At 40.5% G+C, this 27,247-nt stretch overlaps 1 protein-coding gene across 2 annotated transcripts in view; it reads left to right on the top strand.

Moving 5' to 3' along the window:
- XRCC5 (X-ray repair cross complementing 5) overlaps window positions 1–13,239 on the top strand; it is a 93,698-nt gene extending 80,459 nt beyond the window's left edge. Inside the window, exons 18-21 of one of the 2 annotated variants that reach the window (XM_032754583.2) lie at window positions 598–694; window positions 2,868–2,935; window positions 12,139–12,213; window positions 13,004–13,239. In XM_032754583.2, coding sequence (XP_032610474.1) covers window positions 598–694; window positions 2,868–2,935; window positions 12,139–12,213; window positions 13,004–13,018 — 255 coding nt within the window. In that variant the 3' untranslated portion in view covers window positions 13,019–13,239. Of the gene's footprint in view, window positions 1–597; window positions 695–2,867; window positions 2,936–11,095; window positions 11,634–12,138; window positions 12,214–13,003 lie in introns of those variants that run through there. The other variant, XM_058438570.1, reaches the window with a different exon arrangement.
- Window positions 13,240–27,247: the final 14,008 nt, after the last annotated feature.

The following is a 27,247-nucleotide window of genomic DNA, read 5'->3' as shown; positions in this document are numbered from 1 at the left end:
TGCCCAGGCTGGAGTGCAGTGGCATGATCTTGGCTCACTGCAACCTCCGCCTCCCGGGTTCAAGCAATTCTCCTGCCTCAGCCTTCCGAGTAGCTGGGAATACATGGCGCCTGCCACCGCACCCAGCTAATTTTTGTATTTTTAGTAGAGACGGACCCATGTTGGCCAGGCTGATCTCGAACTCCTGACCTCAGGTGATCTGCCCGGCTCAGCCTCCCAAAGTGCTGGGATTACAGGCATGAGTCACCATGCTCGGCCTGAGTTGATAATTATTGAAGCTGGGTTATGAGTGTGTGAGCACTCACTAAATTGTTCTGTTTTTGTTTGGGATTTTCTACATTAAATGTTAAAAACAAAGGGCTAGGCCACCACAGAAAAACTGACTCTAGGAAGCTCTGTGCCTTCCACAGATGGAAGGATTTCTGGTCCCCAGTGAACACACCTCAGTTTGGAATGCCAGCTTCCCATGTACCAAAGAAGAACATTTTATTTTTTTGTAATAAATAAGGTGATTCAGAACAAACTTTGGTTTGGGGTGAATTTGTTTTTGTGTTTGCTCTGACTTGCTGCCTCCTCTATCCCAACTTGCTACCACAGTTTTCAGAAGAGCAGCGCTTTAACAACTTCCTGAAAGCCCTTCGAGAGAAAGTGGAAATTAAACAATTAAATCATTTCTGGGAAATTGTTGTTCAGGGTAAGTTGTCATTTGTCTTTTTTTTTTTTTTTAAAGTATTTTTAAAATACTTATGCTATTTTATTCTAAATATACATATAAATTCTAAATATAAACTGTATTGTATAATGAGTTACGTGAGAAACGTGATGACTTTCTACATGGCTTTGGGAAATGCTCAGTGTTCGGTGAACTCAAACTCTCCCTTAATAAGCATAAATACAAAGTGATAAATAATAAATAAACACGTAAGTTCCATCTTAGACTCTTTACGCAGCATGACCTATTTCAGGGCTGTGCCTTTCTGTTTGTTGAATGGAGCAGCTGTGTGGGCAAACATTGTCCCCTTTCTCAGATCCTTAGGGCATTTTAGTCCTGCTGGATCCACAGCCCTTTGGTTGACCTCACCCAGATTTTATCTCCCTGCTACTTTTCATTTACCATGTTCTTGGACTTTCCGTTTCAGCAGACCAGCATCTTCATGCTCCAAAACCATTCAGTTCCTCACTTGCACAGCAACCAATGCAGGTTAAACCCAGAAAGAAGACAGCACACATTCTTTCAGTGTTAGGCTTGATCTTTGCTTTTTTTCATGCCCTTTGCCCCACCTTTTTTAAAACATGACCTGATTTTCTTTTAGAACCCAGGTATAAGATATTACTTGTTTAAAATACATATTATGAAAATGATTATGTTTATGAGATAAACTTTTCACTTTTACTAGAGATGCAAAATTTGTTTCAATCTCTCTTTCTGTGCAAATTCTATATAAAAAGAGTTGCATACCTATCTATCCATCTTCTAATGGGCAACTCTTCATCACACAGGTAACTGTTTTCCTGACAGTTAATTTTTCAGCCCTTTAACTTCTTTCTGCACTGGAGAACAAAAGGAATTGGAATGGGTAGTGAAGGGGGCTTACTCAAATCACTTTTGTGTCTCTGCTGTTGACCCCGTAAATGAAGGAGATTGGTTTTGGTATTTATTGAATGCCTGTAGCATATTATTTGCTGAAAAGAAACTTACAGGTCATACGCAAAATCCGTATTTTCTGATAGCTTATACACCACTGAGAGAATACAGATGACCAAGGCCATGCATAGGTACAAATGGATGTTAAATACATGTGCTTTTCGAACAGTACATCAGCCATTTGATGTAGGAAAATAGGAAGAAGAGCAAACTAAATAGTAGATTTTCTACCCTTGATTTGCTCTTACTGAGCTAAAATTGATAAACTGTCCTAAATGAGACATGCCCCTTGATGAAGACCATGTTTTCTTCCTCCCTAGTCCTCTGGCCACTCTATCAATAGCCAGTAACATGGCCACAAGACGAAATGCATGGCGTAGTTCCATATTGGGCACCTGATGTCTTGGACAAAAGCATACAGTCATTTAATTATCATTTATTTATTGAGTTTCTGCTATGTTCTACAGTAAGTCCTCACTTAACGTTGTCCATAGGTTCTTGAAAATTGTGACTTTAAGCAAAATGACACATAATGAAACCATTTTTTTTCTCATCAGTGTTATAATGAAACAATATTATTCAAGGACCTACTTTTGTTTCACTTAAAGTCACAGTTTCCAACAACCTATTGATGATAGTTAAGTAAGGACATACTGTACATTGAGGGGAATATAAAGATTTATAAGACTGAGTGTCTGCCTTTGGGAAAATATATTCTTAGGAGAGAGAACATGTGTACAAATACTTATATATGACAAGAGCCATTTCAAAGTAATAAAGTGATCTGAGATTTCTAAAGAAGGGGAGACTTAACCTAGAGTTGATCAAGGAAGGCCTCATGGAACACGTGGCATTTGACATGCGGCCTTTATTGCTTATTACACAAGCAAAAACTGGAGAAAAGATAATTTAAGATGGTCATTGTTAATTAGTTGGCCTTTATAGTTTTATAGAACAGAGCACCTTTATAGTTTTAAAAATCTCCAGCTCAGGCTGGGCACAGTGGCGCATGCTTGTAATCCCAGCACTTTGGGAGGCCAAGACGGGAGGATCACTTGAGCCCAGGAGTTTGAGACCAGCCTGGGCAACATAGTGGGACCCTGTCTCTATAAAAAAAAAAAGAAATCTTCAGCTCAAAGGTGGGAGGAGGTGTGGTGGAAAGGAAAATGGGATTGGGGTTGATTCTTTGTGTTTTGATTTTACTCTCTGAATTACTTTTTAGATGGAATTACTCTGATCACCAAAGAGGAAGCCTCTGGAAGTTCTGTCACAGCTGAGGAAGCCAAAAAGGTATTGAGGGGTAACACTTTGTCTTTAGTTGAATTATTATAGTGGACTTTATTTTCTTGATACCCTCGAAGAAGTTAAATTTTATGGGTAACTAAATTAGTGTACTCATTTTGTATTCAATATGTAAATTGCTTCAACCACAGCATCCTCATGGGAGAAATTATAATCTTACTCAGTTTCCTGTAGGCTGTGGTTATATTTCTGGAACTCACCTGTAATCCCAGCTTCGGTACCTCCAGAGTATGCTGTTGAACTCCATAGTGCACAAACTTAACCTCTGCCCTGGTAAAGGTTATGAAATCCACAGTGATTCCCACCCTGGCCACACATTAGTTACCTGGTGAGCTTGTTCTGTTCTTTTCTTTTCTTTTCTCTTTCTTTCTTTCTTTTTTTTTTTTGTTAATACTGATTAAAAATCAGAATTACCCTAGAGATTCTGTCTGAGATGGGTCCTGGGCACAGTTGGTTTGTTTGCATTTTAAAACTCCTCAGGTGATTGTATTGTATAGTGAATAGAGAAACACTAGTATTCTAGCATAAGGGACATCCAGGTATTTTCAGTAAAAGACCCCATGCAGTCCCCATGAGCTTTTTATTCACACACATTGTTAGGCCTAGGCCTCCTTGTTTGGTGTGTATTGAATCTTATTCAGCCATGAGTCAAATACATGCGGTTATTTAGTTCAGTAATCCTTCATTGTACCTCAAGGTTGTGATGAAATTTTAATGAATTAAGTTGAATAGCTCAAAAGTATATACTTCATAACATTCAGTTTCAGTTACAGTCACTGACTGATGTAGTTCTTCTGGCACCTGACAGCTCTCAGTTACTAAGCTTCTACGATATGCTAGGCACTGTGCTGGATGATAAGACAGCACCCCTGCCCTCTAGAAGCTCAGGCAGTTAAAGTGGAGCAGAGGGAAGCAACGGAGACTCAGAAAATAACTATACACACTAAGGGAGAGCTTGGTCTGGGGCTGGTGAATAGGAATCTGTTAGGGAAGTGACAGACACAAAGCTGGAAATGTTAATCAGATGGCTAAATTCAGGCCAAAATTTAAATATCTTCAATTTTCAACTCAAGAAAGGCATTTGGCAGAAACCATAGTATGGTTTGGAAGAGAAATTAAAATATACAAGAATTTTTATTAAGCACTTTGCCTGGCAAAAGATTTTTGTTAAAAAGAGAAACAGATGTCATCCCTACTTTCAGGGAGTAGGATCCTGGAATTTTTGAAGCAAGGTGGTGATTATATCTCAGAAGGGGTTCCGTGGTGTCTGTACCCTCTCTGCCACAGTCAATACTGAGCACCATGGGCTTGAGTATGCCATTTAACTGTTTGGTTTTATTTATATTTGTCACTTTATACAATGTTTGATAATATCTCCTCATTGAACTGGGCTATTTCAGTCAAGGTTCTCCAGAGAAACAGAACCAAGAGAACATACATGTGTGCGTGTGTCTGTGTGTGTGTATACACATACACACACACATATATAGAGAGATTTATTGGCTGAAATTTCAGAAATTGGCTTGTGTGATTGTAGGGCTTGGCAAGTCTGAAATTTGTAGGACAGGCTAGCAGGCTGGAAACTCAGGCAGGATTTCTATGTTACAGTCCTGAAGCAGAAACCTCAGCTTTTGCTCCTAAGGCCTTCACTTGATTGGATGAGATCTACGAATATTACTAAGATTAATCTTTGCTTAAAATCAGGCAATTTTAGATGTTAATCACATCTACAAAATACCCTCACAGCAACATCTAGAGTAGTGTTTGATGGAACAACTGGGGGCCACAGCCCAGCCAAGTTGACACATAATATTCATTGTCACATGGTGTGAAGACCTATCAATCAATTTTTGCTAAACAAGTAAATCGGGAAAAATATTTTTTGTCATTGTTACATTAAGAAAATTTGTTATCCAGGTGACAATACATACTAGAGTTTTTGGAAGAAGTGAGGAGCCGTGACCTAAAAAAGCTTGTGTTTCCTCCCAGCAGGACATCTTAACCAAAGATGTTCCAGCTAAGTTAACCCAGAATATTAGACAGGAAAGAAATCTGAAAACATGATGCACTTGCAAATTGTGCAAGGCTGTTCTGTAATGCAAATAGGTTGTCTTCTTTGAAATGTAAAGGCACTGAGCCTAAGCATGAGGAATTTTAATGTCTAATGATGAAGCTATAGAGAGAAATTTCAGTTAATGACCAGGTAGGTATAAGATGGTGTCCTTAGATAATTCCGATATCAGAACTGATGTCAATTGTAGTTTAAGACAACTCTCCTGAGGCAGGAGAATTGCTTGAACCTGGGAGGTGGAGGTTGGGGTGAGCCGAGATCACGCCATTGCACTCCAGCCTGGGCAACAAAAGCGAAACTCTATTTCAGGAAAAAAAAAAAAAAAAGAAAAAAAAAGACAACTCTCAAAACTTCACCATCTTTGAATAGAGAGAACATCAGTGGAGAGAATCTCTTCTCCTTCAGCCACGGGTTGCCTGGCTCTGACTGGCATCTTCTTCGTTTTAGAGCATAGTGTTTCCATAGTCAAGGCACAGAGAGTGTGCTTCCAGTACTACCAGCAAAACTGAACTTCACTGTCATGGCAGATAAGAAGTTAGGAAATTCAACATAAAATGTATTGAGTACCACCAGCTCTGTGCTAGGCACTTTGATATATATTATCTCATAGCCTCCAAAAAAAGTACATTGCACATTCACCTAGCAGACTCTTTCACCCCATTTCCTTTTTTTTCCCCACATTTATCAGTGCTTTAGCCAATGTAGTATGTATACCAGATGTTTATGTGACACTTTGACTGCTAAAGAACCATTCACATTGTATGGTGTTTGTCTAGAACACTATATACATCATATCTAGATAATGGTAGAAAATAAGAGTAGTAGAATTTTACTTGTATCCAACTCCCGAACCAAAGAGCCCAGTATTATCTCTGTAATCCTCACAATGATCTGCTAAGAATTGGCAAGAGCAGGAACTACCATCCCTGTTACCACTGGGAAGCCAAGCCCTAGAAAGATAAAGTGGGGTTACACTTTGAGCTCACAGAGGTAGCAAGAGGATTAAAATGCACGTTCCTTTGCACCACACCAGATCTTCATTTTCAAGTGGATTAAGTTTTATAAATGGAATCTTGAACCAATCATTTCTAAAATACAGTACTGCCTGTCTGCTTCATCTCAACAAATGACTTTCTGGCCTAGAGCCAGGTGGTGGTTAGAATAACCTGGAAAGTCATAGAGTAGACCCTGTAATTTTGACTCATCTTCAGTGTACACTGTATTATGTCTGTCAGTTCTCATTAGTATAGTGGTGGGTACCCCCACCTGTCACTATATCATGGCTGACTGTGAGATTATGCTTTTGTGTCTGCTTTAATATCACATGAACCCTTTATTTTGTTTTCCAGGGTGAGAACTTGATCCTTTGTATTAAAAATGCTTTTATTTATTTATTTATTTACTTATTTAGAGACAGAGTCTCGCTCTGTTGCCCAAGCTGGAGTGTAGTGGCACGGTCTCAGCTCATTGCAACCTCTGCCTCCCAGGTTCAAGCAGTTATGCCTCAGCCTCTCGAGTAGCTGGGATTACAAATGCGCACCACCCCACCCAGCTAATTTTTGTATTTTTAGTAGAGACGGGGTTTTACCATGTTGGTAAGGCTGTTCTCAAACTCCTGACCTCAAGTGATCTGCCCACCTTGGCTTCGCAAAGTGCTGGGATTGCAGGCGTGTAATCCCAGCCATGCCTGGCCTGAAAATGCTTTTAAATGGCATCTGTTGATTTTTGGAGAGAAGTGTAGAAGGGAGAGTATACATAATGGGGAGAATTGCAGAGGAAGATTCTGGCTCAAGGAAGCTGATTTCTTGTGGTTTTAATAGAAGAGACATGCTTTAGCTATTTCTCTTAGCCAAGTGAGAGAAATATAATCACTTTTGACCATGTACTGAAATATTCATTTATATTGCCTTCAAATGTTCAATTTGGTCACTTCCCAAATAATCATTTAAGGAAACTTGACTATAATCACTGAGGTTAAAGAACAATCCTCACAGTCTATTTAAATTCTTTTGAGGTATTTCCCATAAGTTATTTAAAGTTAGCAAGCTGTCAAATTCTTGCTATTAAATGTTGACATTTGAAAGGAAATAATTATCCAGGGATGTTCATTTTAAATGAAAATTATAACTTTACATTTGTATAACATCTTAAGAGCTATTACCCTCCAGTTGTTCTGGAAATATGGGGATTGTATGATTCTTTGAGAAATAGAAGGAAGTCAGCTCTGCTACAGAAATAGAAAGTTTTTGCATGACATAAGTTTAGACAGTCACTTTATTTTAAGTTTCCTGGTACCTCTTATTTCATTTTGAAACCTAGGCATAAATCATTCTTTAATGTTCATTTTTATTATCATTATAACCTGTCAGTTCTTCCACTTTTTCTGTTTCTCGTTTGTATGATTAGATATGCCATTAGCATTTGATGTTTGGTAGAATCTTTGTATAGCCTTTGTGTGCCCTTCATCTATCAGTTCTCCCAGCTCTGTAGTGGGCAGAAGAGGTAAAGTGATGTGTCTGAGCGCTCACAGTAAGTCACTGGCCAGGAATCTAGTTCTAGCACTGTCCTAGTCCTTCATTCTTCTTTAGTATTGAGAAAGCAGTAAAGGAAGAGGATTTATCCCCATGGCATTGGGATCATTATTTTTTTTTACCAGATTCCAAGAGGCTGAGCTATATCTAAATAATCATTTGAAGTAAGCTCTATGAAAAAAAATCATTATTTTAGCACTTGTTTTTCTTGTAACTGCCTAATTTATCCTTCTTTATTGTTGTTGACATTTATGGATTTTCCACCTTAGTATCACAGACATTGATAGATAGCAATGTGGCCATTTTACCAACACCCCTGTCTAGAGAGGTAAAGTTTTCTGTGCCTCACAGCAAGCTAGTGGCCAGCAGAATTGACTGGAATCCAGACCCCCAGATGCCCGCTATGGTCACCTTATCACCACACCATGGCGCCAACTCTTCACGCCTTCACCTTATAATGCCACCAACCACATCTACCTAGAGAAAGGATGCTTATGCTCCCTTTTTCAAGAGTACATCCAGTTCTGTGTGTGAGAGTGCACAGGAATTCTCCAAAGCTTAGTGAAGGATTGAAGACAAAGGTTAAGAATCATTTCTTGAGAGCAGTTTTGTCAAACTGCTGGCCCCTGTTGGACCCTATGACATTTTTCTTTGCTCTTTTCTGCTTTCATTTCCTGCCTTAATTCTCTGGTGTAGTTTGCTAGCACAAGAAAAGTAATAATGAAAATATCACAGTGTTACCCAATATTTATTTAAGGCTTGATACATTTAAGATATGATATTAAATTTTTTATTGAGGTAGAACATGTATACAGTAAATGCACAGATCTTAACTGTGCCACTTGATGAATTCTTACACATTCATGTACCTGGGTGCTCACCACCCAGATCAAAATAATAGAACATTTCCATCACCCTATAAGCCTCCCTGGTACCTTCCCAGTCGGAAGCCCCCATCCCTCGAGGTAACCACCATTCTGACTTCTGTTACTTGAGAGTCGTCTGGCCTGTTTTTGACCTTCATATAATTGGAATCATGCCTTTTTTCATCAATTAAGTGATTATAGCTATGTAGTAATCCCTTTTATGATTTTACCACAATTTATTCATCCATTCTCCTAATGATGGACATTTGCTTGTTTGTCCTTTGGCAGTTATGAATAGAGATGCTGTGGATATTCTTGTACATAGCACTTGGTGGACATATGTTAAGTGCATTCCTAGGAATTAGAACATGAAACTTACAGTACCATAACGAATTTTTTCATTCTCTTTTATCTGAGACTCAAGAACCCCTAAGATAGGTATGGTAAGTAGTAGTATTCACATTTTGTTTTTGAGGGAAATTAGTTATGAAAAGGTCAGGTGGCTTGCATAGGGTTCCTGAGAAACTGACAGGGTTATAATTGTGTTCTCCACACTAGGCTGCAGGATTTCCCTCTTGCACCATATTAGTGTTTATAGCATCCGTTAAGCTACAAGTGGCATTAATGAAACCCAAATATATGTCATTTTAGGCAAAGTACATGCAAACTGACTTTTATTATTTTTGATGCTTTTTTACACATCTAGATTGTCAGTAATCCTTTGGAATCACCTGATGGTGTTGGAAACAACCCAGTGGAAGTCATGTGTTTTTACTTTGGGGGTCGGTTAGGGTCTGAGCACAAGATGATAGTCTTTTAGTCTTTTATGGGGGGATAGGACTGGCAGTTTCTATATAGAGGTTATTGATTTCATTACTCTGCTTGTGGCCAGGATTATATTTCAGTGTACTTGAAAAGTAGTAGATTATCCATTTCATAAAGTTCTCCAGGTAAGGAGGCACTTTTATGGTAACCCCAGGTAAGTGATGGTGGTTTGAGGAAGAAGGAATATGTCACTCACACACATGCCCTGCCCTTTCTATCTATTCTCTACTTTCTCAGCATATTGCAGAGGGAAAGAACACACGAGAAAAGATGACAGTTGACTCCGACTCCTTTCTGCAGAAGAGATTCGGAGAATCTCTTGCTTTTATTGAGAAAGCAGGCCAGTCATTGAGTTCTCTGCTCTATCTTGCTTCCTTGTCACTGCATGGGCTAGGATTACTTGCAGTTACAAACACTGATGAGGAGGAGTGATACGTGGAAGAGATCAGCCTTGCCTGGGGCATTGGGGAGGATAATGGATGGCAGCCCAGCTTTTAAACATAATTTGCTTACACAGAAATGTGAAGCAGATCTGTCAGGAAAATCAGTTGCAGACGATACTTAGCACTTGATGAAAATGTAGGATTTTTGCTGCTGCTCATTTCTTCCTAGGAATTTGGCCTAGTCTCAGAGATGTGCCATTTGTGCTTAAGTATATATACCGTGGTCATACTGTGCCAACAATAAGTCCTTAACTAAGGGGTCATACAAGACGTAGTGGGCTACAGAATCATTGAGGCTATGGAGTTTTTCAGATGTTTGGAAGATACCAGTCATTTGTGGCCCTACAGAGATTTATGGCAGGATGCAGCTCTACTGTTTATTCTCTTGCCCCAACTGGATAAGTCTTATCCTGTAGCCATGTAGTCCTGATATCACGAAAATCATGCAGGGGTTAATGATAATGAGTAGGAGAGGAGAGGTACAACATAAAAAGTATGATAATAACCCGGAAAACCCCAAATAAAAACCAATTTGAGAATCTAGGATAGAGTAGTTTATTTAACCTTTACAGATAAATCATATGCCAGTAAATGTATAGATTTTTTATTCATTTATCTGTATTTGGCTGTCAGATATCTTTATTCATAATCACCTAGAATAAACAGAATGAATGAAACAGAAGCTTCATCACAATTCTGTTACAGACTGTCTGCCCCCATTGCTGGGATTTTCTGTCTCTTAATACCATTGATTCTCAGTCTTGCACGTGGCCCAGTTTAGGGTCAACAAAGGGCTATGGAAAGATCCATAAATGTCCTTAAAAGAAGATAAATTCCTTATGCGCTCAGTCAAAAAGAAGTTAATGAATAGTGAGGTGGTCTTAACTGAGGGAAAAAAAAGTCCAAGAGAGTGGTTGATCAACAAACAATTATGTCCATGGTGCTGATGAAGGCACTGCACCTCAAGGCAGACATAGCCTCCACTGTTACCACTTTGTTACCTGTGTGTGTTTTTGTATATGAGGAATGGAAGGACAGGCAGAGCTTTCTTGCTTCCTGAAACTTGCCACATGCAGCCTCATATTTCATGGTTCACTTTGGTTTGACTTTTTAAAGAGACATATTTTAGTTTATTTATAGGTCTTAGGTTTCAGAGGTCATGATTGTGTCCATTGTACCATAAAAGTAACAGGAATGTAGAGAATGGCAGCTCTTACCATTTTTTCATGTTGAGAGTGAGGAAAGTATAATTATACTTTTTCCTCTTTACTGGAAGCAACTACAGGAGAGCATGAGTGGGCTGGAAGGCTCGCTAACTGCATGCCTGCTCCATGCACTCTCAGTCTGAGGAATGCCAGAATGCCTCTAGGGGCCAGTCAGTTGTGGTACCATAACTGATTCTCTATTTACTGTTTCTGGCCCCCAAAGGAAAAGTAGAAGTGCCCCACTTTCCACTGCCCTCTCTAAAACACTCACTCCTACAGGGAGGCGTGCTACCAGGAAATCACCTTCTCGTGTTAGGATAGATAGGCATTGCTAGATAGATATGCATTGCTAGAACCCAGCTCTTAGAGGCAGCTGCCACATGCCTTGAAGGAAAAGGCTCCCCACTGCTATCCCTTGGAGGGACAGGATGGAAAAAGAGTGTTCAGATAATTTTCAAGGGCACTCACCTCACTACCCTTTTAAAATCTGAGTGTCATTCCTAGATCCTCACAGACTTCACTTCCTGGACTTTGCTGTATTACTATGTATCTGCCTTTCAGAAGCTCCACATCTAGAGCAGTGATGCTGAACGGTTTTCTCATCCATTTCTCATCTGTCTGTTTTCAAACAATTTCTAACACAAATTGAAAGATTTCCATAAAAGGAATCAAACAACCTTCCAAGCTCCCTCATTTTTGCATTTCACGTTTCTTATAAGAAGTCTCCCTTTTACTGCTTTTGTCCACAGTGGAGTTTAAGAATAGATTATTCTAATCTTTTTTTTTTCCCTGATTCTTCATTATTCAACTTGAGATTATTCTAATCTTGACTTGATTCTCATGCTCCTTTCAAAAGAGCATACTAGTTTGGGGTGGTTGGTTATTTTCTTAACCTTAGCAAGCCAACTTATTTCCTGTGGAAGCAGAACTGGAAACAGCAGATGTCCACCATGCTTATACAGGACCCTACACATAGTCACTGTCTTGACAAGCCATGTTATTTCCTCCCTCTTCATAAGCACTTTCTCTGGTGATGAGTTAGTATGGACTACTTGAACCTCAAAACTGGGCCTCTCACCCAAAGCCAAATGAAGGAGCGTACGTCAGGATGATGTTTCTTTTGGGCTGTTTGCAGTGAGACTGCTAAGCAGGCTGCCTTAGGTTTCCCTGTGGCAATGCTAGCAGATTGTTCCCTCCTTCAAAGGGGTAAAAATATCATTTTGGTATGATAACTGACTTTCTATTTACAGTTTCTGGCCCCCAAAGACAAACCAAGTGGAGACACAGCAGCTGTATTTGAAGAAGGTGGTGATGTGGACGATTTAGTAAGTACTTTTAATATGCACCTGGTGTTCTGTGATTGAAGTCACTTGAGCTGTAAATACAGCCACAAAGGCTGATTATGTTAGACTTGTTGCTTATTTGTGTTTTAATTTCCAATACACCAGAAGCTTCCTACACCATTATATATTGCCATTATAAATTCAGTCAGATAGGTAATTTCGTAATGGAAATTCCTGTGTTTCATGGTGTCGGCTATATTGTTCATTCAGATTAATCCTCTACCTTGAAGGGCTGAAAAAGAGCTAGGGAGGCTATTCCATTAGTAGCAAAATGTTGTAATTCATTGAAATTGCTCTTAACCAAAAATAAGTAATACAACATGCAGTTTGTGTGGGTTGACAAATAAAAACAGCCCTTGAAAGGGCTACTTCTTAAATGTTCTCAATTAATGTAAACAAAATAGACCGATAGGCATTTGAGGATTTCTGGACCCCATTACACCATGTTGTTGATGCCTGCGAAGCTGTGTAGTAAATGTTGTCTTTTGTATCTGTCCTTAATGTTTGGAAACTTCCCGCCTTTAAGCTTCATGTGACAACTGATGAACAAACACTACATACTATGATATCAACCTTTTTTAGAGACGTTCTCATTACTAAAATGAGTAGATACTTGAATGTTTAACTCCTGAAATAGTGAGCGGTGAATAAATGAGCAAGTACATGCATGCCTTCCAATGTAGAGTCATTTTCATTAAACCCTCTCTCACCAGAGAAGCAGTGGCATGAAATTGGCCTGGTTCCTTCCTAAGTGTGTTGTTCTTGTTTTCAGTTGGACATGATATAGGTCGTGGATGTATGGGGAATCTAAGAGAGCTGCCATCGCTGTGATGCTGGGAGTTCTAACAAAACAAGTTGGATGCGGCCATTCAAGGGGAGCCAAAAGCTCAAGAAATTCCCAGCAGGTTACCTGGAGGCGATCATCTAATTCTCTGTGGAATGAATACACACATATATATTACAAGGGATAATTTAGACCCCATACAAGTTTATAAAGAGTCATTGTTATTTTCTGGTTGGTGTATTATTTCTTCTGTGGTCTTACTGATCTATGTATATTACATACATGCTTTGAAGTTTCTGGAAAGTAGATCTCTTCTTGACCTAGTACATCAGTGACAATTGCAGCCCTTGTGATGTGATTAGTGTCTCATGTGGAACCATGGCATGGTTATTGATGAGTTTCTTAACCCTTTCCTGAGTCCTCCTTTGCCTGATCCTCCAGCTGTCACAACTTGTGTTGAGCAGGCAGTAGCATTTGCTTCCTCCCAACAAGCAGCTGGGTTAGGAAAACCATGGGTAAGGACAGACTCACTTCTCTTTTTAGTTGAGGCCTTTTAGTTACCACATTACTCTGCCTCTGTATATAGGTGGTTTTCTTTAAGTGGGGTGGGAAGGGGAGCACAATTTCCCTTCATACTCCTTTTAAGCAGTGAGTTATGGTGGTGGTCTCATGAAGAAGAGACCTTTTGGCCCAGTCTCTGCCATATTAGTGAACCTTTAAAAACTTAAAAACTGAAAAACTTACTACAGTAGTTAGAATTATATCACTTCACTATTCTCTACTTGCAAGCCTCAAAGAGAGAAAGTTTCGTTATATTAAAACACTTAGGTAACTTTCCGGTCTTCCCCATTTCTACCTAAGTCAGCTTTCATCTTTCTGGATGGTGTCTCCTTTACTAAATAAGAAAATAACAAAGCCTTTATTCTCTTTTTTTTCTTGTCCTCATTCTTGCCTTGAGTTCCAGTTCCTCTTTGGTGTACAGACTTCTTGGTACCCAATCACCTCTGTCTTCAGCACCCTCATAAGTGGTCACTAATACACAATTTTGTACATGTAACATTAAAGGCATAAATGATTCATTTCTCTGTGAATTGCTGCTAATTATTGTCTGCAAAAGACTTCTTCAGTGCTCTGCTGAGAATTGAACACCCTTATCCATTGATTGAAAATCGATCTGCAAGATAGAACATCATTCATTTAGCTGAGGAGAGAAAGGAGTGCTTCACTTTGGGCTTCTAGGACATCCTCTCAATACTATACACACTTGCATCAAACTTGACATACAGGTGGCCATTTAAAGTAACCCCAACAGAGGATGACATATCATAGTTTCTGGTTAGGTAGTTAAAGCCCAGGGGTTGTTTGTGACTTGGACAAAACTGAGACATTCTTAGAACCACAGAGAGTGGAAACTTTGATCTCTGAAATCTTCATTATTCTCATCAGATCCTCCCAGCAATATGTAAGTATGGCTTCATCAGCAGCGCCTGTCTTTGGCAGTTTGGGGAATTTCTTTTTGGAAACGTCAGTCTTTTTGTCCTGCCAGGAAAAGTTTAAATCAAGTTAGTCCTTTGGATCTTCTGATACTTTTTGACTTAGTTTGAATGTAGCAGGATTATTTGTGCATCTCTAACCCTGTTTTACCTAAATCTGAATACCTCAAGGAAGAAATTAGTTTCACAGGCTAAGGAGAGGAAGAACTAAATGAGTCATGTAATTTCCAAATCCATTTCATACAGGTGAAGTATATGTGCTATGTAGACTTCATCAGAGCCTACTGTTTTGAGTAGGGACAGCGTGTTTTGCATGAACACATCAAAGTCCTGTTTCCCTGAAATGAGATTGGCAGATCTACAGAACTCCCAGGTGTTCTGCTGAGTGTAGCCCTGGAGTGCTGTATTGTCGTCAGTCCACCATGGGCTGCTCCTCAGAAGCCCAGTAATCCCACAAATGATAGGCTTGTCGGTGATTGCAAGTCACTGACTATGGACGCTGTCACCTTTTTCTTCTATGTCACTGAAATTTATTGACTTGAAGAGGAGTCATCCTCTTTGTGACGCCCCCACCCAAGTCACAACTCAAATGACCTTACGCATTTCCAAATGCCCCCTTGAAGGTATGTGCTGCCACTCATTAAGTACCACTATTTTAAGTGTTGGGTTTTAATCCTTTGCCAGTTAATTTACATATAAGATTTAGAATCTTGGAAAACTATTTGAAAAATCGTGTTGGGATTAGGCAGCATTTTTTTTTTCCCGCCAAGTCCAGGATGGCTTTGAAAATAAATGGACACAGATCTCTCCTGTTTTGATGATGTGCAGTGCTAATGACTGGCTTTGCAGTTAATTTTGATTCAGGCAACAGATGTTCTTTTTGGTTCCCTGTCTCCCATGGGCGTCATTTCATGTTGTCCCCCTCCTTCCCCCAGATATTCTAAGTTCAGGACACAAGCTTGTGACCCATGCAGAGCAGATGTCATGAGGGGTCACAACATGGGTAAGGGAGGAAACACTGGGCTAACCCAGATACTGGACTTGAGTCCTGCCTCTGCTGCTTGCTGCATGGCTTCTGTCACGGTGCTAAACCTGTGACCTGCCTCACAGGCTTAGTAAGAGCATACTCATAGAAGTACTCTAAACTAAAATGTTTTCCACAAATGAGATGGTTTCATGAAAACTCCAAATAGAGGGCCTGGGCAGAACATAACTTTTTTTTTTTTTCTTTTAGAGTATCACTCTGTCACTGAGGCTGGAGTGCAGTGGCTCAATCTTGGCTCACCACAACCTCCACTGACCAGGTACAAGTGATTCTCCTGCCTCAGCCTCCCGAGTAGCTAGGATTACAGGCATGCACCGCCACCCCTGGTTTATGTTTGTGTTTTTAGTAGAGACGGGGTTTCTCCATGTTGGCCAGGCTGGACTCGAACTCCTGGCCTTAAATGATCTGCCCACCTCGGCCTCCCCAAGTGTTTGGATTACAGGCATGAGCCACTGCGCCCAGCCACTTAATAACTTTTAAATAGGTCTGCTGCTGTTTTTTTATTTTAACCTTATTTCTTCTAAGACCCTGAGTAGTCCAGTGCTGTTTTCTTTGTAATGATCTATTGTTATTGGTCTTAGGTTTTCTTATCTAGTTATACATAAAAATTAAGTCTCCATGTGATCAAAGGTAAGGGTAGGACCCAGGGTAGGTTTTCTTACTTTTAACAGGGTGACCATGCATTCCAGCTATGGAGGATGGATTGTTGTCTTAGCATAATTAATAGTGCTCTTTTTCATTCTCAAAATTGTCCTGGTATGGATTATAGATATATGGTCCCCCTAGGTTTTGATTCTATTAAGTTAGTATCACAACCAGGGCCCAAGGAATGGCCATATCCTGCCTTGCCACTCACCCCTCTCCTGTTAACTCCCTCCTGGAGCTAAATGCACAAGGAGCAGACAGCAAAATAGAAATCAACATACTGCTTTGTATTAGCTTATTTCAGAGATCTTTGGAACAGCTAGGTTGTGGCCCATGGCTTAGGTTTGTCATCTGCCTCCTACATCCAGATCTTACCACCAGCTGGCTTCCAAGCCTGAGACAGGGAAGGACGTCTCATTGGGCCTGCTTGGAAAGAGTAGGCCCTTGGGCGCAGTGGCTCATGCCTGTAATCCCAGCACTTTGGGAGGCAGAGGCAGGTGGATCACTAGAGGTCAGAAGTTCCAGAACAGCCTGGCCAACATGGCGAAACCCCATCTCTACTAAAAATACAAAAAATTAGCCAGGTGTGGTGGCGGGCGCCTGTAATACCCGCTACTCAGGAGGCTGAGGCAGGAGAATCATGACCCTGGGAGGCGGAGGTTGCAGTGAGCCAATATCACACCACTGCACTCCAGCCTGGGCGAGAGAGCAAGACTCCATCTCAAAAAAAAAAAAAAAAATGTAGGCCCCGGTGCTTGTGCCTGGTTGACAGCATGGAGCAGGAAGTGGAAATGCATATGATGCTTAAACAACCTTTTAGGGGTTTAATGACCCCTAATAAATATAGCTCAGTCTCCAGCCATTTTTCTAAGTCCTCCCTATAGCAGGCAGGGGAATATTAGGAGGGTGATGGGGAGTGGGACTTCCCCCATCCCACACTTTTACCCCATATAGGTCAGTTCCCCTGATCAGAAGTAGAATTGCTAATCCCTACTTAGATAGTTGGCTTTCTGCAGTCATTTTGGGAAGGAAAGAAATGCTCCTTCATTTAAACATAACCCAGGACTAGACTTCCTTTCAAGAGGCGTAATGGCATAGTGCTTCAAATAGCCACCTGGATGTTAGATACTTTAAGATTTATTAAGTCCAGATGTCAATAGCATTTAACAGTTATGTGGCTTTCACAAGTCCCTTAACATTTGTAAGCAACAAAATAAATCACTTGCATTTTATCTGTGGGCAGAGTGGCCCAGGAGACGACAGAACCTTCTCAGCCAAAGGGAACTCACAGGAGCTGCTTGCATATGCGAATGAGTGCTGCTTGGAGTGTTGAGAAAGCAGCTCCAGACCCAGGCCCTATCCCACATCCTCCCATTTTACATTGCCCAGGGCCACCCACCTTTGCACTGCAGCTTGTGTGGGTAAGGACCCTGGCAGACCTGGAATGGGGGTCTTAGCATGGGTAAGTCTCTGAATTTCTCTATGCCCCTCCCTGTTACCTTTTCAGTATGCTGGGAATTATAACAGCTTACAGGGTTATTGTTAAGATTAATGAGCACATACTGCTAACAGCATATATTAATAGCTTGGTAAAATAAGATGAAAACTAAAATTTATTTTGCAACAGAATTCCCCTTAGGAACAGATGTGGTTTGTTGGATAAATACATTGATGAACTACTTGAGGGATTGCAGTGGCACCAAGATAGGAGAGGAAAGCAGAAGGAAGATGGCACCCTGGGGGAACTTGGTAGTAGGGGAGGTGTTCTGGCTGGTTACTGGCTTTGGTGTTGATAAAGATTATCTTTAAATAAGGGGAGAGTTTTAGAGATGGAGGTGGGTAAAAACAGCGATGGACAGCTGCAGGGGAGGGCAGCTTTAGGGGCTTGGGGAAGCACAAATGTCCATAGGCATCCTAGTCTTAAGTTATCCTGTGTGGGTTGAGTGAATTTTCATCTCCCCACTGAGTATTCAGTGCAACATCAATTTCACTAATATGCTTGGAGTTGGTATTTTTAGGGGATGCATGTAAGTGCTGTGAATGTGACCTGTTTCAAGGAGGGCAAGGGTGAAAACAGGCTGCCCAGAGAGAGGCTGGTCATCTCTGGATTATGTTCATGTCTTGCTGTTTAAACCTGAAATCAATCAAATGTAGGTGATAGCAAACTCTGCTCCTCCTTAGGTTGAACTTCCACTGTGGCCAAAATCAAGCCTTATATAATTCCCCATTCAGTAGTAAGAACAAAAATGAACTCTGTTCTTGAACATAACTGCAGATAACAGCTTGGCCAGGAAAACACAAAAGGTAGCACGTGTGAGACATTTGTCATTGCTCAGAATTTTAAAATTGCATTCCAAGCTGTTGGATTTGAGTTTAAGTAAGGCCAAACTGGGGCAAGATAAACACGCCGTCAAAGAATTACACACGTATCCATGTGGCCACATTGCTTTTGTTGTTTGTTTCAAGGATGCTGTGTCTGTTACTAGGGTTAAGACTCTTCTCCTGGGCCGAGGGATCTTTTCTGGAGATTTTGAAAACAGGAAACAGATTTCTCTCTCCCTTCTCTGGTAGTCTTCCTACTCGCATCAGAAACAGTCTTGCTCAGAGGCAGAGGGTGAATCCCTCGCAGATCTTGACAACCTTATGTAATATGTGCATGAGTTTTCTCTATCTCTGCCATAGTAAGAATACTAGGCTGAAAAATAGGTTCCCTTTCTTAGCAGTTTGTGTGGACAGAAGTTGGCATATGGTAGGGGTAAAAGGGAATCTTAGAGCATTTCTGAAGCCAGATGGTATAATACCCCAACCCCATCTGGGAATGTCTGATAGGAGCTGGGGAAAAAAAAAAAAGCAGAATCTCTCCTGAGTCCTTCCTGTCATTTCTGCAGCTTTAGCAACACCAAGTACTATCTTTGTCAACGCTGAATTCCTGTGGCTTGTGTCCTAGAGGAGATGAATAGAATCGAATGTGCTCACCTCCAAGATTGGAGTCTACCTTGTACCAGAAAAAGCTGAGGAATGAGACCCATGCAAAGTAATACAGAAACATAACAATCTACTCCTGATATTCTTTTGTGGAAAAAGGGGAGAAATAATCCCAAACCATTGTATCAAGTGGGCAGAAGTGAGATGGGCAGAATCTCTTCCTGCCACTGCCTGAGGGAGAGATCTCCACTTGCAGAGCATCCGAAGTTGATGAACGGCATGGCACTTTGAAGAGCCTTCACTTACTGTGGAAACTCAGAGAAATTGCTTTACCCTCAGAGACTTCAGTTTTACCATATATATGGTAATTGGTATGTTTGTTTGAGATTTAAAATCAGTTCATTTAAGTAACACTCCCAATGGAGTAAGTCATGTTAACTTTTTAAAATCACAGATCTGTAAGTTTGGAAGAGGAGAGAGGAAACTATTACTTCTTAAGAGTTATAGCCTGTCAGGTTATCTTGCAAGCTGGGAAGCACAGCCTTCTCCAGCAGAAGCCCAGAGACAGGCACTTCAAAGGAGGAGGGGTTGGCTTGGAGCTTTATGCTGAACAAGTTGTCTAAATATGCATATTCAGTAGGTTACAGGAAGAGCTGTGAATGTTCATTAAGGTGGTCCTGATGAATGTGTATTAAACAAGTATGTTACATATAACCCATGTTCATCTCACAGGAAAGACTTGACATTTAAATATTACAATCAGGCCCAGTACATCAAAAGGTTTTTCAGGACAGGAAGGCACTCACGTACACAATCTCTGTAAACCCACTAGAACCAGTCCATGGTCGGTGGGCTTCTTAACAGGAGAAAGTTACTGAAATCACTCTCTTGTCCAGTCAAAGCTGTAGTTACGGCTGGTAGAGTTCAGTTAGTCAGCATCTGGTAGGGCTGCAAGTGTTTTATTAGTGTTTATGGTGAGGCCACTGCTTGTTTAGCTGCTAGAGAGAAAGAGAATCCTTGTGGCAGTTAGAACCTAGTTTATTCTTTAAGCGTAGGGGTGCATAACTTAACCCTTGCCTGGCGTGATAATTTGTTATGTTGTTGCCACAAAGAATCTGTTCTGTCAATCTTAGGATCTCTATTTTAACTTTAATGCGGGTCAATTGTCTGTAAACCAAAAAAGGGAGGGGAGTATAACAAGGCGTGTCTAACCTCCTGTCCTGTCATGGCTGGGAACTCCGTTTTTAAGAATTTTCTGGGGTCCCCTTGGCCAAGAGGGGGTCCATTCAATCTGTAGGGGAGGAGTCTTAGGATTTTATTTTTAGTTTACATTCTCCCCTTTTAGCCAAGTTGTGCCAGAGGCAACACTGATGACCAAACATTTATTTCGTCTCATGTCACTGCCGGGGTGGTGTGGTTACCTGCCCCAGACTCATTCTGTTCTTTGGTGGGATCCCTATGGCCAAGGGACTTGGAACCAAAAGACTTAAAACTAATTAAACATTGGAGGCCAGATGAGGATGGAGGTTCACAGGCGCTCATTATGTTTCTCAAAAGGCCCTTAAAAACCTTTTGAGCAACATAAGAACTAAAAAGCAGTGTTACAAAAGTGACTTGTCTATAAGTTCTATGTGTTGAGCCATGAGCTGTTTGGTAATCTGTTTGCCCATCTTTAATTTGGAGGGTCTGAACTAATTTTATCTGTTGAAACTGGCCCTTGCAATCTCATGTACTCACCCCTTCTATGATAGTCCATGGGCCTACTGGGAGGGTGCTTGATACTGTATTGCTTTAGCAGCAGTGCCTTGGCAATGGAAAGCAGATTGGCCTAGGGGGATTGAATAGTTTTCAAATTCTAGAGATACTAGGTAGAGAGAAAGGTAATCTTCATTGTTTTACCCAATTTCTGTAAGCTGTAAATAGTTTAAAAGAAAAAAGGTTTTATTGACTCTGAAAAGCAAAACATGAAGAATTAGCAATGTTTATTCGATTTTGAGGACATTTGTCAAAGATGTTCAGAGGCTCAAAGCATTTGATCAAAATGGAATTACAGGTCATTGTAATAGTTATTCATTAAACCAGGAGTAATAATCAAAAGACTTTAAATGCAATATAGAAAGTCACATGGATGTAAAAACCTTAACCCTTTTAAAGCTCAGTTTTCCTAAGTAATCAAAAATCTAATAAAGAAAACATGGGAATTATCTTGATAAAATGTAAAATCTTTGGTTCTTAGGCTAGTTGCCAAAAAGGCAAAGAAAGACCTACAATGTGGTTGCTTCTCCTATGAGAAGCCCATTTAGATAACTTGGAAATCAAACTGGAACTAATCAGACACAAGAAGAGTGTGTCTGGGGTCATGAATGAACTTTGTATTATAGAGGAAACAGGAAACTAGAAAACTGTACCTTGAGCAGGGGAATACATGACTCTTAATAACAGCATGGAAAGTTTTCTGGTTATATGGAACAATTCAGGTATCAGGAAAAGCCAAGAGTACAGAATGAAGTTATACTGTAGGAAAACATTGCCTTTCTAGACCTTCAAGATAAAACATTTTAGCATCAGGCCACAATGGCAGTTAGAACCAGAGGAAAAAAGTTACAGGAGCTGGCAAAACAGTTGAAGGGAAAAGTTATCATCTCAGGCCCTCTCAAAGGGGGAAAAAAACAAAGTAGCAAGACACAGCAAAAGTTGAACTTCCAAGATACGAATCTGAGAAGTTTTCAACAAGAAACAGGTTTAGAATTAAAAATCAAAACCTCTTTTAATTGTATTAAGAGTAAATCAATATTTTAAGACAACTTTCTTTTAAAATAAGGGACCAAAATTTAGAAAGACTTTTATAAATAATTTTAATTATAGCCAACTTAATCCCACACAAAATGCTTTTCATAAGTATTCTTTCACAAACGTTATCACAACTTAGACCATCTTTAACATGCTTGTACTTTCTGATTTGTACTAAATTTCCCCTTTCCTTAATAACCAGTCATTTTACTTTAGGACAGAAATTTACCCTGTAAGATACTTTCATATATGAAATTATTCTCTTTTTAATCTTCCTTACCAAAAATACATCTTCATAGCTAACTTTTTTCACATCTCTCCTACTTGCTGGTTTTCTACCTTCTTTCATAACTAACCTTTAAATAACATCCAAATTAAACAAAAGTATTCTTTTTCTCCATAAGAACACATTTATTTGGCACATTTTATATATAGAATTCTGTATTAACTAAAATTCTCACTCTTAGTAACCTTAAATTTTAGTGAAAACCTAGGAAGCAAGAAATATTGAATTGTCTGTTCTCTATCAGCACTTTAAAGATGAGAATCACGTCACAATTTTTGGAAACGTGTTTCTGGCCAAGCATGGTGGCTCATGCTGGTAATCCCAGCACTTTGGGAGGCTGAGTTTACATTCTCCCCTTTTAGCCAAGATGCGCCAGAGACAACATTGGTGACCAAACATTTATTTTGTCCCATATCTTTGCCGGGGTGGTGTGGCTACCTGCTGCAGGCTCTTTCTGTTCTTTGGTGGGATCCTTATGGCCAAGGGACTTAGAGCCAATTAAGCATTCTAGGCCAGATGAGGATGGAGGTGAACAGACGCTTATTAACCCTTAAAAACCTTTTGAGCAACATAAGAGCCAAAAAGCAAGGTTACAACAGTGACTTACCTGTAAGTTCTATGTGACGAGTCATCAGCTGTTTAGTAGCCTGTATGCCCTGTTAACCATTTTTGTAGCCTGTGAATATCAGATGTTCATTTAAGTAAGAACCTTAAACGTGGATATTTTTGCCAACAACTCAGAAGCTAACAAAACAGCTAGCAACTTAGGTGTTTTCATTGAACCAACAATATTAAATTAGTCTTATTTGTCAAAAAATTCAGACAAAGATCATTCTCTTTTTGACTGGGTTTATAGTCTTATAATCTTTTGTGCCAAACCCTGATACCTTAAAACATCTAGCAGAGGCAAATATAAAATAATCAGTAAACCCAGACTAAAAAAAAATGTATGTTGACAATTCTGAAGACATTTCTAATTTTATTTTACCAATAATTTTAAAACCATTTTTATTTACCAGATTACTAAATTCACATGAATCTGAAAAGTATTTGGACTTACTTAGTTTATGAGTATAATTTACTTACAAGCCAGTTTGGTACCATGCTAGATACAACATTACATAAAACATGTTCATATACAAACATTTAAACACATACACACAAAGATCTTACAGCTTTTACTTTGGAACCTTAGCCATGAGATGGTAATACAGACTCACCACTTAACAAAAGACAGCTGGATCCAAATTATTTCTGACAAAATTGGGACCTGTTCACATGGCTAAACTTTATTTGTCCCAGTAGGTAATCAAATGAAGGCTATGGACCAAAGTCTTGGGAAAAGTAGTTTTCATGGCAGTTTTATTTTTAAAAACCTTTTACCCTTTTTTTTTTCCTGAAGTTTCAAATGAGTTTTCAGTGTTTACATTTTTTAGCTACAATTTTAGCTACAATTACATTTTTAGCTACAATTGGCTGAACTGTATAAGAACAAAGCTTCAAATAGCCTTGAATTAGTAGTATCATAAATAGTGAGTTTTATCTTAACAGCAGTAGCTTAATAACAGCAAATTCAAAGCAGGCCGAAAAGAAAAAAGAAATAGATAGCTTTAGAAAACTCTGTATTTTAATTGTATAGTTGCAGGTTGGGCATTTGAGCTCTGAATTTTCCTTGCTGTAATTTGCCTGTTCAGTTTAAAAATGTGCACAAGAACAGGCCACAATATGTAGCTAGCTGAAGTGCTAGAAAACCTGGCATGCCTTTGAACTTCTACAGGAGTTCCTGCCCCTAGTGGGTAAGTTACCCATTGCACTGACTTTATGAAGACATCTCTTCCAGTGCCCTTAGTGTGAGCATCCCCACAAACCTTATGGACCAGTTGAGTCCAACCTGAATGCCTCTCCATAAGTCCGGAGCCCACAAAAGCATTTTCTCCAGGGCCCTTGGATGGAGGGAATCAGGAAGTCCTCCTCCAAACCCAAGGCTAGGAGAGATGTTCCCTCCGGGGTCCATGGGTGGAGGGAACCAGAAAGGACTGAGAAGAACTAGGAATGCCCTCCCAAACCCAAGGCCAGCAGGAGGGTCTCCTCCTGAGTTCCGCAGATGGAGGGGGCCTAAAAGAAGAAATCAAGTCTGCAACCTAAAAGTGGAAGATCTTGGATTCTGATAGCACTTACCCAGATCCTTTCCCAGCATGGTCAGGAACAAATGGACTTTTTCAAAGGGACCTTGAGTGTGCCTGGTGTCCTAAGTGACACAGGAAAAGGAATTCAGGGGCTGCTTCAGAATCCCGTCTTTGCCAGATATGTTAACTTAAAAAAAAAATCATAAGATACAAATTTAGAAAAATGGAGACACTACTTCTTAAGGGTGACAGTCTGCCAGGTGGCCATCCTGCAGGCCAGGAAGCACAGCCTCCTCCAGCAGAAGCCCAGAGACAGGCACTTCCAAGGAGGAGGGGTTGGGGTAGGAGCTTTATGCTTTTATGCTGAATGGGTTGGCTGAACACATATTCAACAGGTTACAGGAGGAGCTATGAATATTGATGAAAGTTGTCCTGATGCATGCATATTAAACATGCATGTTACATATGACCCGTATTCACCTTGGGGTGGAGACTTAATATTTAAATACTACAATCAGGCCCTATACGTCAAAAGGTCTTTTCAGGACATGAAGGCACTCAAGTATGCAATCTCTGTAAACCTGCTAGAACCAGTCATGGTCGGTGGGCTTCTTACCAGGAGAAAATTACCGAAATCACTCTTGTCCAATCAAAGCTGTAGTTATGGCTGGTGGAGTTCAGTTAGTCAGCATCTGGTGGAGCTGCAAGTGTTTTAGTATTGTTTATTTAGAGGCCAGTGCTTATTTAGCTGCTAGAGAAAAGGAAAAACCTTGTGGCCATTAGAACATAGTTTATTCTTTTAGTGTAGGGCTGCATGATTTAACCCTTGCCTGGCATGACCTTAGGTCCTGTTCGTAATTTGGTATCTTGTTGCCACAAAGAGTGTGTTTGGTCAGTCTTATGACCTCTATTTTGACATTAATGCTGGTCAGTTGTGTCTAAACCATAAAAGGGAGGGGAGTATAACGAGGTGTTTCTGACCTCTTGTCCCGTCATGGCTGGGAACTCAGTTTCTAAGGTTTTTCTGGGGTCCTCTTGGCCAAGAGCGTTTCTGTTCAGTTGGTGGAGGCGGCTTAGGATTTTATTTTTGGTTTGCAGCCAGGGTCAGTACATTTCAGTCACCCCCTCAGCCCTCCTGATCCTCCTGTCTTTCCTCACATCCTGTCATTGTCAGAGATTTTACAGATATAGAGCTGAATCATTTCCTGCCATCTCTTTTAACACACAGGCCTCCCAGATCTTTCTAACCCAGGACCTACTTGGAAAGGCATGCTGGGTCTCTTCCACAGACTTTAAGCTCTCCCTACACCAGAATTTAGGTGAGTGCTTTGAGGACATGAAGCTATTCCTCCCACCACCAGTAGCCTTGGGCTGGCCCACGCTTGCCAACTGTGGAGCTGGAGCGGGAGGGAGGAGTACAGACATGGAATTTTAATTCTTTAATCCAGGGCTTCAGTTATGTACAACATCCATGCCGTTTGATGATTCCACAACTCCTTTTCCATCTCTCCCAGAAGCCTGCTTTTTAATGCCCACTCAATATTATCAGAGCCCAGCCTGGAATCAAACTGCCTCTTTAAAAACCTGCCACTATATCCTGGCTTTGTGACCTCAGCCAAGTTGCTTGACCATTCTCAGTCTCAGTTTCTGCAACTGTCAAATAGGGTTTATGTTAACCTAACTTTCAGAGCTGTCAGGATTATATGAGCATGAACCACCTAAAATGTTTGGTGTATAATAAGTGTACAGTAAATATTTCCATTATCAGTCCCTCCAATTCTATTTTTCTTCCTTCTCTACACAGCCCCTGTCTGGCTTTAAAATGTCCTGCCCTGCTTTTTATGAGTGGATACCCCCAGCCCTATGTGGATTAGCAAGTTAAGTAATGACACTCAGAGACAGTTCCATCTTTGTCCGTAACTTGCTCTGTGATCCAGTGTGCATCACTCAAACAGACTATCTCTTTTCTCCTACAAAACAGACAGCTGCCTCTCAGAGAATGTTGGGGGCTTAGGAGGAATGGGAAGCCCACTAAGAGAACAGAACTCAGAAACTCTAGATGGGAGGAGGTGTGCATGCACATGTGTGTTTGTGTTTCAGGTCTTGGAATCTCAGCAGGTCAGTCACATTGCAGTGTGTCGCTTCACCTTGCTCCCTCGTTTAAAGATTTTCCTTCCCTCTTTCCAACTCCCTGGGTCCTGGATCCTCCAACAGTGTCAGGGTTAGATGCCTTTTATGGGCCACTTGCATTAGTGTCCTGATAGAGGCTTAATCACCACTCAGAAACTGCCTTCTGCCCACTGGCAAAGGGAGGCAGGGGAAATACATGATTCTAATTAATAGTCCAGGCAGAGAGGACACTCAGAATTTCAGGACTGAAGAGTAAGTGTGTGTGTGATGGTAAATGGGCAAAAATCATCCCTTGGCTTCCCATGCGTAATGCATGGGCACACAGACTCAAACCCTCTCTCACACACATAGACGTATACACTGTTATTCCACACACAAGGCATAATCCCAGTGTCCAGCGCACATGCATACACGCACACATTCCCTTCCTAGGCCACTGTATTGGTTTCCTAGGGCATCTTCTTAAAAGACACCAGTTGTATGAGGAGCCCACCCCACTCATCTGAGCTTATCAACCAATTACATTAGGAAAGACCTTATTTCCTAATAAGGTCACATTCAGATGTACTGAGGGTTGGGACTTCAACACAGCTTTTGGGGGATCATAATTCAACCCATGACAGCCACTGAGATTATTATATCTCCAGAGAATAAATGTGGAGTTAAAAGGAAGATACATGTGGTACAAGGGGTGGGAAGGCAAGGGTAAAAGGGGAGGGAGGGGATTGAACTAGACACACACAGACACATGAGCAGGACTTTGGGGAGTGTGTTTTATATCTGTCAGATGCC

Source organism: Hylobates moloch, unplaced genomic scaffold (genome assembly GCF_009828535.3).
Source record: "Hylobates moloch isolate HMO894 unplaced genomic scaffold, HMol_V3 SCAFFOLD_1, whole genome shotgun sequence".
NCBI classification, from domain to species: domain Eukaryota; kingdom Metazoa; phylum Chordata; class Mammalia; order Primates; family Hylobatidae; genus Hylobates; species Hylobates moloch.
The sequence above is the reverse complement of the archived record's forward strand: the minus strand, read 5'-3'. Positions and strand labels throughout refer to the sequence as shown.